Below are 15,956 nucleotides of genomic sequence, written 5' to 3'. Positions count from 1 at the left end.
CTCTTGTGTAGTATAGTATTTTTATCCGGTTCAAAACTACAGAACATGTATCAAGCTGTCAAAAATGATCATAGTACGAAGGCAAAGCATCTGGCTCACTGAGGAAAGCAACAGGAAGTTATGGTGAGATACTTTTATTGGTCAGGTATTTTCATCAGGTTTAAAAAACAGTCTCACTTTCAAGCTGTTAACATGATTACAGTGCCAAGGACAAGGAAAAAGAATCTGGCTCAGTAAGGAAAAGAACAGGAAACCCACAATAACATACTCTGTGTACAGGTGTGATAAACAATTTAAAATATTCTAGCAGATTATTTACGTCTTCAATTTGTACATTCAGTCGAGGTTGCCGCGTAAATGTAAATCTCGGCCGTTCAGATCCTGTCTTTGTTCATACATTGAGCAGAATATCACCGCTAATGCTACAGTCACGTTCACTTGAGTCGCTTTCACCATTGCACTCGCTATCTCCTGGTATTTCAACATTAGTCTCGCTATCAGATGACACATCACTGTCCGAATTGTCACAGTGTTATAAATCAAACAGATTTTCTTCTCGCAGATGTTTCCGAGCTCCGCTTGCACCTGCCATAATGCACTATCTACCACACTCAGCAGCTTCCGGCCGCCAGCTGCGTGCGGAACGAAAGCATTTCGCCCGGTCACATGGTTTTAGGAGAGTGCTGCTGCTGTAGACAAAGCTCAAAACTAACATACACGCATAAAGGAAAGCGATCTCGGATCATACGACGGAATAAGTCATCATACCCATCGCTGAAAGACATTTACAATGTGATGACGAAATATTCCATCATGGCCACTTAGGAAGCCATGCGGCTATGACGATTTTCCGTCATTACCACTTGAAAGGTTAAGACCTAAGGTTGTAAAAGCTTCATACGAAAGATCTAGTTCAGCTTGTACTTCCACTGCCATCTCACCCCACATCATTAGCAAAAACTAGGGCATTAGTTGTTGGATCCTTTCTTTTAAGCCGAGCTGAGTGGCTCAGACGGTTAAGGCGCTGGCCTTCTAACCCCTACTTGGCAGGTTCGATCCTGGCTCAGTCCGGTGGTATTTGAAGGTGCTCAGATACGACAGCCTCATGTCGGTAGATTTACTGGCACATAAAAGAACTCCTGCCGGACTAAATTCCGGCACCTCGGCTTCTCCGAAGACCGTAAAAGCAGTTAGTGGGGCGTAAAACAAATAACATTATTATTATTATTATTATTATTATTATTATTATTATTATTATTATTATTATTATTATTCCTTTCTTTTAACTGCTTTTAAAACTTCATTTATGAAGAGGAGTGGTAGAAAACAACTTCCTTGCTGGACTCCATTCTTCATTTCGAACCACCTTGGCCTTTCATCCTGAACCTGTACACAACTCTTGGTTCACTTCTGAAATACTTTTGTTATATCTTGGTCTTCTTGCAATCTTTGGAGATTGATGGTCAAATTACTCCTCATAAGTACAGCTTCATCAAAGTCTGTTATACTTTCCAAGTATTCAGTCAGCAAGATTTTGTAAATGAAGTAATTGCCTTCGTGATCCTCTACCTGTAACTAGTACTGTGGCTTCTTCTTCAACATGCCCAACCTGAAAATCATTATAGAATGGGTCACCTTCATCTCCTTGGTCTCAAGTCCATTATTCTCCTAGGTAAACTATACTCCATTCGTCTCGCATGACCCTACCTCTTAACCTAGTTCGTATGCACAACTCGGTTCATCAAGTTTATTCCAAATCTTGCCTCTTCATTATGAATGCCCTTCTGCCATTGTTCTTGCAGTTAGTATTGGCAGTCATTACTACTATTGTTATGCTTGTATTTATCACTGATATGAGTAAAATACTTCTTACTAATTTGATCTTTTGTTTTAGACCGGAGTGCACTGAATCCTGCAGGGTGCGAAGGCGAGAGTTGGAGGCTGACGGCAAGCAGCTGAGGCGCGAACTGAAGCTGAAGGATGAACGGTACATGGCTGCTGAACGTGAGATGCAGGTGCTGTTACTCTTTGTTAGAACCCTTTATTGCAGGTATTCATTGTATTTATGATAGCTAACTCTGTGGATAAGTGGTAGAGTGTCGGCCTCTGGGTCCCAAGATAGTGGTTCAAACTTGGCAGAGGTCGGAAAAATCTATTCGACACTTCATGTCTTAACGATGTCGGCATATAAAAGATCTCTCTCAATACATTTAGTATTCACCCGACAGAATTCGTTAAAAACTCGGCCATAGACGGCCAAGAGAGATTCGGTTTACTCTGCCCTCTAATAAGCATATAGTAAAACAGAACATCAAAATTGACGTGCAGGCAGCCAGATGGCATCTAATTTAAAACGTCTGCGTACAGTAGCTGAGGCCATATTATTATTATTATTATTATTATTATTTTCATTTTCGACAGTTTTTCCTGCCTCCCGATTATTCTATTATTTCTCCCGATTTTAGCTTCTTGTTTCGTGAACTTACAACATTTGTGTACAAATCCCGCCATTTCAGCTTTGTACGCCAGTGGCGGAAAGTCCTTCGCTCATTGGCTGCTTTCAAGTGAAATATCGACGTTTCTTAATAGGAGAAATGCGCGCGAATGTGCGATGTTTATTGAAAACTGTATATCGCGACGCATTAATTGATTGTCAATCTCTCGTTCTCGCGTGCTATGTTCGTGTTAGTTGCTATATTTTGAGTCTTTTTTTAGTAATTTAGTAACAGAATTTCAAAGATAGCGACTAGCGACTTTTCTAGAGATTTCAGGACCCATTTGGAGACAATTCTGGCAAATTTCAATTTATTACTTGATAAAAATAGCATCGCGCTTCGCATAAACGCACGGGGGCATGATGCGATATATCAGTCTATGCATTTGCTAAGTGCATAACAGATTTACACGTGTGGAGCATGAGGTCACACTATTTTCGGAAAGCTTATGAGTAACCGATCATCTCAGTCACATACTTCCTGTGAGGAAATAGAGATGTGTAATTTTTAGCCTTGTAGCCTCACATAGCAACAGTCGGGTTTTGAGACAATAAATGTTATATACCATAGTACTCTTGTATTATGCAAGGCATGTAAAATAAGCATATTTGATCAATTGTATTTCCTAATTTCTCCTGATTTTTCCTAATTTTTATATCAGAATCCCCTGATTTTTTGTTTTGTAAAGTTGGCAATTTTTTTATTGGGAGCGATGCCTTACAGTAGTCTTGCCTTCATTAACACATTCACGCCCGTGTCCGAGTTATTGCCTCTAGCGCGTGACCATGCTGTGGACCGTATCCGAGTTAGTCTGGATAAGCGCAACCTTGAACCGGAGCCCTTCCTACGCAGCTGGGATCTATTTTGGTCACAAATATGTGCGAGAGAGATCAAGGTAATACGCTTATGAATGCTTCTACTCACCAGAAACCACATGGCCACGGCGATTTTCCCTCCCAATGCACTTTTTTTAACTTTGTTTCTGAAGGTAGCCTAGCGCTGGCCCAACTTGCTGCGTAGTTGGTTTGTGATTGCACAAGCATGTGTATAATCGTGTTCTGAAGTGTAGCCATGGCGTGTATGGACAATATAAATGATGCAAGTGGTGCGAATTTGCAAAGCACAGTTTTTCAGCTGCTTGAAAATTATCTTGGCCAGGGTTATACAATCTATATGGACAATTATTACAATAGCGTTGGACTCGCAAAACCATTACGGGAACAGATCACTGCCGTATGTGGAACAATACGGTCAAATAGGGGTGTACCAAAAGATCTAAAGGAACACCAGGCAATTCTCAAATGGGGGGGGGGGGGGAAAGTGAACCCGACATACAAGTACAGTCACCTCTCTCCGACATCTCAGCTCCATCTACTTCATCAGCTCCAAGTCAATGTCCCTCGATTTTGCCGCCAAAAAGGCACCGGCCAAGGACCAACTATTTAGGTTAGATGGGAAGAGAAAAGAGCATATTCTCTTGAAGTTTCCACCATCAAATAAAGTCAAGTTCCCCTCAAGAAGGTGCAAAGTGTGCTTCAAAAATAAAATTATTAGTGAAACACGCTATTTTTGTGGAAAGTGTGGTCTTCCCATTCACCCGGGAAAGTGTGACATTACCTACCACACCCTACAGAGATACTAGAGAACTTCATTAAGGTATATGGAAAATTTTGTTTCCATATCTTGTTCAGTTCAGAACTTATTGTGAAAAGAATTCGTTGTTGTTTGCTCTGCCACTAACAGCAGGAATAGCTGGCCAGCCCTTTAAATAGTACTCTAACAGCTGCAGCAAATATGCAGCAAGTCGTCCAGCCTGGCCTGCTGCCCTTCTTACATGACCACAAGAACTTCCTCTTCCATTAGGATAATGCCTGTCCTCAAGCTGCTCATATAATACAACATGCTCTAGAGACTGTTAGTCCACTGTAATAACTCGCTCAATCTCCAGACCTGTCTGTGATTCAGTACACATGGGACTGCAGGAGATTATGCAACACCTGTATCCAAGCTCCTGCGACAAATTTTGATCAGTTGGCTGTGCAACGGGGAACAGACGTGATATGCTGTACCTCTGCACTATATTCAGAATCTGTACAATTTATGCATGCTAAATTCAGTGCTTACATAACAGTATACAGTGAAACCTCGATTCTCCGTTTTTGGAGGGACCTCGGGGAAAAAAAAGTACGATACGGAAAAATGGAAAATCCGGGAACGAATTAAAACCGTCAACATTTTGACTGTACTTCACAGTAAGGAAATATATATCATTTTATTTATACAGAAACGCCTGCATTACATTAGTTTAAAAAATTTATATTTTAAATTCATTTTTACCGAGAAACTTCGTCACTTTCCCGTGACAACGTCTTTCAGGCCAGCAACTTTCATCAGCCAAGCTCATCGAAAAATATTCTACTAAATAAGTTATCAGAATTACATTGATATCTAAGAAATTTAAAACCACATCTGAGACTCCAGTTTCACTATTGCTGCAAGGAGAGTGTGTTGGAGTAATTATGCCGATCGGGAAAACAACATTATAATCCAGTCACTTAATTGATGACTTAAAAACGTCTACGTTAGCTACCTCTGTTTTTTACCTTGAATAAATCTAACTGGAACAGGTACAGTTATTTACAGTAATCGTCATCTTACGACAGTCTCATGTAAATTAGAAGACTTTGTTTTAATAACCTAAAAAAGAACAATGTAAATACCGTATTTCACGGCAGAATCGTCGCCACCGCGTAATCGTCGCATCCTTTATTTTCAATACAAAAATCGGACTTTAAACCTTTAATTACATAATCGTCGCACGTCCAAATTTTGTTCACTAATCTGGTTAAAAGGTAAATGGAACTGCAACGTAAGTTGCACATGAATGCGCAATTTAAATACGTGTATGGTTTATGGGCAATTTGGCAACACAGTCACGTTTGCGACATGTTGCACAACGTATAAATAAATAATACCGGTATATGTACGACGCATGGCTTACTGGTAGACTATCGGCAGTTTGACAACGTGGTCGCGAGACAGTGTACTATTTATTCACCACCTACATATTATGCTTACCGGTAGGCTATCGGCAGTTTGACAACGTGGTCGCTAGACAGTGTACTATTTATTCACCACCTACATATTATGAGTTCGCATTTGAAATACGTAAGGCTGTAAGTTATCGCTTATCGGCAACGTCGCCAGGAAATACCAGCTAGGTAGGTTGAATGGACCTCGAACCAGCCCTCAGATACAGGTAAAATTCCCTGACCCGGCCGTGAATTGAACCCGAGGCCTCCGTGTAAGAGGCAAGCACGCTACCCCTACACCATGGGGCCGGCTCCTGTGTTATTGCGCACGAAGTGAAATCCAAGACGATAACGCAGATTTCCACGGAATTATTCAGCCGAATTATTTACAATGTCTCAGTTGTCATCGCTAGACTCTTATCTTACTACTACGTCATAAGTGTCCGGGCATGGGATGAAAACTTTTATCCAAGCAGTCAAGATAATTATTATCCACTTTTATCCAAGCAGTCAAGATAATTATTATCCAATGCTATTAAAGTTTTATTTTATAAACTCGTCAGTAAGGTAATGTAAAATCATCAATAACTGGGAAGAAATATTAACCTAATTACCGTATGTTTAAAAGAAATTGAAAAAAATGAATGTTTGTTACTGACGTCTCGGAATACAGTCAACTATACAGTAGATCTACACCGCGCTAGCTAGAGCTCCGGTTTGCGAGCTTTGCGCAAGCGCAGTAGTGTGTCGTAACCAACGAGCTAAACTGATAAATTGTTGCATGCTTCCTTGCTGCCTAACAGTATTGGCTGCTCTGGAATGGACAGATCACAGATGCATTTATTTGTTTCAGATTTACGTGATTACTGTAGACATGTGTGCGTGAGAATTTAAGTTTTTAATTTGTGTTTTGGGTGTTTGCAGAAATAATTTGTTTTAATAGTGAACAATTACGGAAAGTCATTTATATCGCAAAACATTAACGTGTGAAGCATTTATAAGCGATTATGGGTAAATATAGAAACTGTTCTGCGGGCTTCAAGCTAAGCGTAATTGCCTTCGCTGAACAGCACGGGAACAGAGCTGCAGAAAGAAAATTTTCTGTGAGTGAAAAGTTGGTGCGTGACTGGCGGAAAGTAAAAAACAAGCTAAAAAGCACAAACCCTTCTAGACGCGCGTTTAGAGGTCCTAAAACAGGGAAGTTTCCTATAATTGATGAAGAAGTGTTTAGGTACGTCAGTGAAATACGTAACAATGGCTGCAGTGTATCATATGAAATGTTACAAATTAAGGGACAGGAGGTAGCGCGCAAACACAACATACCGGTAACTCAGTTTAAGGCGACTCGTGGGTGGATTAAGGGGTTCATGCGACGACACAATCTGTCAGTGCGAAGGAGAACAACACTAAGCCAAAAGTTGCCTGCTGATTACACGGACAAGATTGTAAATTTTCACCGATTTGTCATACGTTTGCGCAAGGAAACTTCGTACTTGCTTTCTCAAATCGGTAATGCCGATCAGACTCCAATCTTTTTTGATATGCCTCGCAACAGCACTATTGCGTTAAAAGGATCACGGAGTGTATTAATGAAAACCAGCGATAGTGAGAAGTTGCGATGCACGGCAATGCTAGCCATTACAGCTGACGGGAGAAAGTTGCCGCCTTACATCATTTTCAAGAGGAAAACGATGCCTAAGAATATACTGTTTCCCCGTGGAATTCATGTACGAGTGCAACTAAAGGGTTGGATGGACGTAGAACTCATGCTGGACTGGGTTAAAACTGTGTGGAATAGAAGACCTGGTGCACTACTAAAACAACCAGCTCTGCTTGTTTTAGATAGTTTCCGAGGTCACCTCGTGAACGAAGTGAAGCAAATTCTCACTACAAATAAGACACGACAGATAGTCATTCCTGGTGGCCTAACATCTGCTTTGCAGCCACTAGATGTATGTGTTAATAAACCCTTTAAAGACCACTTACGTCGATTTTACAACGAGTGGATGATGAGCGGCGATCAGCAATTGACGCCCGCCGGAAATATCAGGCGTCCACCCTTGGACTTGTTATGCTCGTGGGCGAAGAAGAGATACCACCTGAACTAGTCTCCAGGAGCTTCAAAAGGACTGGGATTTCGAATGCACTAGACGGTTCCGAAGATGACGCAGTGTGGCAGGGAGACGAAGAATCTGATACTGGTATTAACAGAGGCGTGGACGGCGCATCAGATAGCGAAACCTGAACAGCGACACCGAAGATTTGGAATAAATTGCTTACTGGTAAGTCCGCATTTCACAACAAAGCGATAATTTTTTGCAAGTGTAATATTTTAACTTTAATACTCAAATTAATGGCAAATAAACTTAATACGTTCATTTTTATTTTCAGGTTGGAAAAACGTTCGCCGAATTGTTGCGAAAAATTATGAATTTTGTTTTAGACTATTTTAATTATTTTGATGTATAAACGCGAGTATTACGTGCATCTTAAATTTGTATCAAATACAATTTAGTTATAAATACATTTTTTGAGTAATACAAATACTGGTATTAAATATTAATCGTATAATGGTCGCACCCTACAATTTTTTTCGAAAATTTTGGTATAAAAAGTGCGACGATTGTGCCGTGAAATACGGTAACTTATCAGTAAATGTTTTCATGCTGTATTACGAACTTACAGCGCGAAATTTAACTTCAAGTTCGCCCATGTTTTAGGCCTCGGTACTTTCCATTGATGATTTTTTTGACCGATAAACAGGCGAGAAATGTAGCTTGCATGATAGGCATAATTACTGGTGCAGTTCACATGAACCTACCTGTGGTATTATAGTTAAGAAAGATCGCTGCAAGTACGTAATTAAGCATAGGTTGTAACAGGTCCAGTCACATAATCAAGTAAGCTAATCACAAAGCACAAATACAAAAATGATACCAAAATACATTAAATCCCAGAATATGTAATGAAACTGACTCGCACTCACAAAGATAAAGTGTTACATCCATCGCACACATATAGGTTACGTACTGTACACACAAAACACTTAAATTGTCATTTCTTCATTCACAGAATACAGTAGTCACTTTGTAGTGAAAAAATCTTTAATCGTCAGTTGTTTTTTGTTTTGTCGTGCTTTAACATGGTACAGTGCTCCCTGAATATTTAAAGCGTTCTGTAGTTCGCTTGCTGTCTGTGTCATACGCAGTAATATAGTCGCGAATTTTGTCGAAGGCGGCTAATGCTTCTGCAAATGTTGGCAGGGGTTCAGTTTCATCTTCGTCTTCCCCCTCGCTCGCGATCTCATCCACGGCGCTTGCACTGGCTGTGGCAGTACATCATCACACAGCTGTTCTATGCTCTTTACACCACAAGTGGCGAGCTCATTATCGACTGTAGCGTACGTCTCGAAGTTATCTCTCGGCTATTGTTTATAAGTTTCATTTCCGTATTGATGGATATTACTTTACATAAAAACAATATATATACAATTCTCCACCTTATCAATACGAATTTATTTTACATTACAAATATTCAAGACTAGTTTCGACCCCTATGGGGTCATCCTCAGTTGACATGCATTGTAAATTGTTCATAAAAACATCACGTATAGTGGTAAAAGTTAGACTAGTTTAGGCTGATCATTAATGTTTGGTATGTCTAGTACATGACTAGTGTGCATTGTTCATAAAGACATATATTACCTTACTGCTACTACTATCCAATTTTAAGTTATATAGTATGAAACACAGATATGTTTGTGTAACTCAACAGTGACAAGTTCAAATATTTACAGAATTGGCTGTTGATTAGTCACGTGATATTACAGAACACAGGCTTGAACATTTTTGATTAAAGTGTCAGTGCAACATCTTGCTTTTATACATACTAGAAGCTAAATTCATTTTGTAAAGTCATTACATTCTGATTGGAACTTAGTGTGAGGTTAAAGTTGAATAAAATATATGCTAATGTGGACATTAAAATATTGTAAAAATGGGCATATAATCAAAAACAATGGTATGTATGCCACACATGTCTAGTATAAAAACTCATTACATTGATGCTGTTAGTGTGCAGTACAGCATATACACTGATTTGGCATAAATGGATTTGTATATATATTGTTCCAACAAAGTGGATCCATAAAAATATAAGATGTATAGGTAATTAGTATTATAATGATCCACTGCAAATTAGGTAATGCTGTTGTTTATCTGAAGATCTATTGGCAGCTACAGATATTAAAGTTATTAAAAATGTTAATGGAACATGTTTTCTTCCGTAGACGCGATGTTTAAGATTGGTGGCATTAGTCAAAAATGATGAAAGTTATGCGTCTTGGTGCACGTTGTTTTTGATTATATGCCCATTTTTACAATATTTTAATGTCCACATTAGCATATATTTTATTCAACTTTAACCTCACACTAAGTTCCAATCAGAATGTAATGACTTTACAAAATGAATTTAGCTTCTAGTATGTATAAAAGCAAGATGTTGCACTGACACTTTAATCAAAAATGTTCAAGCCTGTGTTCTGTAATATCACGTGACTAATCAACAGCCAATTCTGTAAATATTTGAACTTGTCACTGTTGAGTTACACAAACATATCTGTGTTTCATACTATATAACTTAAAATTGGATAGTAGTAGCAGTAAGGTAATATATGTCTTTATGAACAATGCACACTAGTCATGTACTAGACATACCAAACATTAATGATCAGCCTAAACTAGTCTAACTTTTACCACTATACGTGATGTTTTTATGAACAATTTACAATGCATGTCAACTGAGGATGACCCCATAGGGGTCGAAACTAGTCTTGAATATTTGTAATGTAAAATAAATTCGTATTGATAAGGTGGAGAATTGTATATATATTGTTTTTATGTAAAGTAATATCCATCAATACGGAAATGAAACTTATAAACAATAGTGGAAAAGCCAACCAGGCAAGAAGAATAGCACACAGATATCAAAATCTGAAGATTAAGATCACAAATATTGTCAAAAACATCACTTTCTTAAAACAATGCCTACTTAATAACCTAACTCCTAAATTTCTTAGGAAATATAATAATAAACATAGAAGCACATATCAAACCCAAAATACCCAAAACAAAACCAATCGAATATGGCTGAAAGAAGAAATTAAATTCATGTATAGGAAAAAACAACACCTAAACACACAAATGTATGAAGCGCACCTTAAAGCCTCACATGAGCTACCACACACATACTGGAGCAATTTCCAACAAATAACTAACGAAAAGATAGAAAACATAGCCATACAGAAGCAGAATACCTTAAACAAGAAACTTAACGCACTCAAGACATCACTAAATCAAACCAACCATATACAACATAGACAACATATTACTGTTTCTACTGATAACAACCAACATATTTTCCATCCCCCACTCCAAAACCTAACTAACACAACATTCAATGAAAAAGAAACAATTATACTGAGCAAGGGACCAAAACATAACTGGAAAAACAATTCAGTATTTGAAAACATAGCCACCATTATTACTGAAACAGAAGATGCCCTAAATAAAATACCCCAAGAAAAACAAAATGAAATTAGATATGAAATCAAAAAAACACTACCACAATATGTTGATAAGATCACTCAAAAACCTCAGAATCAAGATATCACAAACCAAACACAAATTAAGGTACTCAAAAATAAAATACAGCAAAATAACCTAATAGTAACAAAGGCAGATAAAGGAAACACTACAGTTATTATGGATAAAGAGGAATATATAACAAAAACAAAAACCTGCTTTCAAGATGAAACCTTTCAAATTAAGACTAAGGATCCCACTAACAGTATCCAGAAAAACTTAAAAATTCTCCTAAAAAACACCAATTTTCTTATGAACGAACAGGAAACTGCAAAATTAACCACTATGAATCCAGGGATACCTACAGCTAAAGCTTATCCTAAGATCCATAAAAACAACATTCCTATGAGACCCATAATAAATTATAGACCAAGCCCTATTTATAAATTATCCAAATACATACAAAAATTCCTCAAAAAACATTATGTTTTTCAAGCAAACAAAACCATAAAAAACTCAATAGATTTCTGCAACATTACTAAGAATATTAGAATAGAACATTTTTACAAGCTAGCTACATATGATATAACAAACATGTATCCTAATATACCCACACAAAAAACTATCACTATCATAGAATCCAACCTTTATAACCACAGTAAGCTAAGCAAATTGGAAATAGATGAATTTATTAAACTTCTACAATTTGCTATCAATAACAACTATTTCAAGTTCCATGACACTATTTATCAACAAAAAGGATTACCTATGGGATCACCAATATCAGGCATAATAGCTGATATATATATGGATCACTTAGAACATCAAGAAATTAAAAAAATAGAAAATATAATCTATTGGTGCAGGTTTGTCGATGATGCATTTATAATCATGGACAACAGACATACTAATGAAAACATAATCCTAGAACAACTAAATAAAATAGATCCCCACATTAAATTTACCATGGACACTGAACACAACAACACCATAAACTACCTAGATATATCCATAACCAGACATAACAACCACCTAACATACAACATATATAGGAAACCTACCCATACATCAAATACAATAAAGATAGACTCCACCCACCCACATGCCCATAAAAGAGCTGCATACTATAGTATGATTCATAGAGCATACAACATTCCACTTTCAAAAGAAAATCTAAATAAAGAACTAAACACAATCCATGAAATAGCAAAACAAAATGGATACAAAAGAGAAATGATAAACCGGATCATCAATAAAGTCAAAAACCAACCTAAAACCAAGCTAACTAGAATCACTAAAAATAAAAAAGAATATGCACTGTTTACTTATAACAATAACCATATACATCCCATAACAAACATCTTCAAAAAACAAGGCCTAAAAATAGCATATAAAACGGCACGCAACAACACCAACATACTATACAATTCCAAATTAGTTAATAACACGAATAAATACAATCATTCAGGAGTCTATCGCCTAAAATGTAACGACTGCCAAGCCAGCTATATAGGACTTACCGGTAGAAGTTTTTTAATACGATATAATGAACATGTAAACGCCGTCAAGCACAGACATTTTTCGGCTATGGGTCAGCATATTGACGATCAAAAACATAATTTCACAGACATTAAGAACGACATGCAAATCCTTAACATGAACCCAAAAAGTCCCTTACTCAGTATAATAGAAGAATTTTACATAAATTTAGACAAATATGTGAATCCAAACTCCAACCTAAATGAAAGTATAGACAGAAATAACATCCTTTTTCATGCAGTAATTCCCTTATTAAAAGATTTCTATATCAAAAGAATAAACAAGCAAAAATCGATATGTTCAAATCAACCGCCTCAAAACCCTCCCCCCTCCAACCCCACTCCTATTACTAACACTCCACCTATCCCCCCAAACCTCCCCTCCACCGCCGCTAACTACAATCTCAGAGCTACGCGCACCAGATCCCAACAGGCAGCTACTAAGAACGCACGGCTCCAGCACTTTACGTAAGTAAACGACATACGTTTCACTATCACACTTTCTATCCACAACATTATCACACTTTTATTTCTATTTCCAGACACTCCACCTTGGTTTCTCATTACATACAAGCTTCCAGAACTAACCAACGTGCACCAAGACGCATAACTTTCATCATTTTTGACTAATGCCACCAATCTTAAACATCGCGTCTACGGAAGAAAACATGTTCCATTAACATTTTTAATAACTTTAATATCTGTAGCTGCCAATAGATCTTCAGATAAACAACAGCATTACCTAATTTGCAGTGGATCATTATAATACTAATTACCTATACATCTTATATTTTTATGGATCCACTTTGTTGGAACAATATATATACAAATCCATTTATGCCAAATCAGTGTATATGCTGTACTGCACACTAACAGCATCAATGTAATGAGTTTTTATACTAGACATGTGTGGCATACATACCATTGTTTTTGATTATATGCCCATTTTTACAATATTTTAATGTCCACATTAGCATATATTTTATTCAACTTTAACCTCACACTAAGTTCCAATCAGAATGTAATGACTTTACAAAATGAATTTAGCTTCTAGTATGTATAAAAGCAAGATGTTGCACTGACACTTTAATCAAAAATGTTCAAGCCTGTGTTCTGTAATATCACGTGACTAATCAACAGCCAATTCTGTAAATATTTGAACTTGTCACTGTTGAGTTACACAAACATATCTGTGTTTCATACTATATAACTTAAAATTGGATAGTAGTAGCAGTAAGGTAATATATGTCTTTATGAACAATGCACACTAGTCATGTACTAGACATACCAAACATTAATGATCAGCCTAAACTAGTCTAACTTTTACCACTATACGTGATGTTTTTATGAACAATTTACAATGCATGTCAACTGAGGATGACCCCATAGGGGTCGAAACTAGTCTTGAATATTTGTAATGTAAAATAAATTCGTATTGATAAGGTGGAGAATTGTATATATATTGTTTTTATGTAAAGTTATCTCTCGGCGCGAGCTTCTCCCAGTCCTCGCTGATAAGTTGTTCTTCGCTGCCGGTGTTGGTGTCGTTCGTGTCTCTGCTTTCGCCAAAGCCACATTTATGAAAACAATTTTGAATGGTGGAGGGCGAAACGTGGAACCATGCTGACAAAACAAAGCGCATTGCCTTTAGAATACTGAACTTCGTCTTTACTTCTTTCCCGGCGTCCAACATACACACAGCCCTTTGCACCAGCTGCTTGCAGTAGTACCTTTTAAAGCACTTTATCACTCCCGCATCCAGAGGCTGAAAGACACTGGTACAGTTCGGGGGATAGAAAATAACTTTCACATTTCGTAAGAAGAAAGTTCCTGCGGGTGGGCGGCACAGTTATCTACAAACAAAACTATTTTTCTCGCTTGAGCACCCATAGAAGCATTCCAGTCCATGAAGAAAATCCAAAAAAATGTCTGTGGTCATCCAAGCTTTACCGTTCACGTAGTATCGCACTGGTAACTTCTTCACGTTCTTAAAGCATCTCGGTTTCGCTGCTTTGCCTATAACGATAGGGATACGTTTGTCTGACTCGTCACTGTTAAATGACAAGATTCTCCATTAAGAGCCAGCGTGCGATCCGGTAAAGTGTTGATAAATAAGCCGGTTTCATCCGTGTTATAGATGTTCTTCGGTTCGTGTCCTTCAAGCAGTGCTGGGAGATTTTTCCCCCACTCTTCCACAGCCGAACCATCAACTGCAGCACTCTTGCCGGCAAGCTTTCTATACACCAGCCCGTGACGCTCCTTAAACTGGGAAATCCATCCATTCGAAGCAGAAAATTTTTTGACACCCATTCTTGCAGCGATGCTTCGAGCTTTTATGCGTAAAATGTTACCATCCACAGGAATTCTCGACGCCCGAGCTTGCTGATACCAAGAAAAGAGAACTGCTTCCATTTTGGAATATCTCGATTCCTTCCCCGTTTTCTATTCTTTGCGGAGGATCCACATTTTATTACTTGTTTATGTATCTCTTGTTTTTTCCCTATTATTATATTCAGTGTCGAAGCAGGTAAGCCTTAAAAGTTTGGCGATGTCAACTTTTTTTTCTGTTGGATTTCTTTCAACTTCCTCTATAATCTGAAGTTTTTCTTGCAGGGTTTTCACATGCTTTACAGGTCGCGCCATTTCAATACTGTACTGTGTAAGCAAACCGAAACTCTACTGCGTAAATTGTTGGTTTTCACCAGCTAGTAACACAGCCAACTGAACGAAACATTCAACAGAAGGCTCTTAACAAAGCGCAAGTTGGCGGAGGCCTTCATTGTTAGCTTGGTACAGAATGTTCCGTAAGTATGATCACGCAAGATATCCGACGAAATTAAAATACGCTAGACTCGCAAATTCGATTCCTGCCGTCCATTCTCAAAATCTTGAAAAACACTTGATCGAGGATTTAGCGTTGATGGGACTGAAATTTCTGGGCGGTTGATGCGGGAAATCGTTTCTCCGAGGAATGGATAGTGCAGGATTTTTAATACAGGTTTTAAATGGGATGCTCGCGGGACCACGTAATTTGAACTAATATTACGGGAAAACGTAGTTTCAGGGAACGGATAATCAGGGTTTCACTGTACAATGGTTTTACCCAATATAAACATTTGAATTGGGAATATCCCTTGATCTCTGTTTGGCAAATCCATTGCCATATTACATACATCTAGAAATTATTTGCGTACTTCCGTTACCATTATTTCCTCGCCAAATTTCACCTCATCATTCCATTGGGGTGTTGCTTTTTCCGTTTTTGCTATTGAGTATACAGTATAGAGTAGAATCTTGATTCTCTGTTTT

General features: G+C 37.9%; 1 protein-coding gene across 1 annotated transcript in view; it reads left to right on the top strand.

The window, feature by feature from the left end:
- LOC136857567 (macoilin-1) overlaps positions 1 to 15,956 on the top strand; it is a 258,858-nt gene that overhangs the window by 209,325 nt on the left and 33,577 nt on the right. The window contains exon 11 of the mRNA XM_067136330.2: positions 1,895 to 2,015. Coding sequence (XP_066992431.2) covers positions 1,895 to 2,015 — 121 coding nt within the window. The remainder of the gene's footprint in view (positions 1 to 1,894; positions 2,016 to 15,956) is intronic.

Source organism: Anabrus simplex, chromosome 1 (genome assembly GCF_040414725.1).
Source record: "Anabrus simplex isolate iqAnaSimp1 chromosome 1, ASM4041472v1, whole genome shotgun sequence".
Taxonomy (NCBI): Eukaryota; Metazoa; Arthropoda; class Insecta; order Orthoptera; family Tettigoniidae; genus Anabrus; species Anabrus simplex.
The sequence above is the reverse complement of the archived record's forward strand: the minus strand, read 5'-3'. Positions and strand labels throughout refer to the sequence as shown.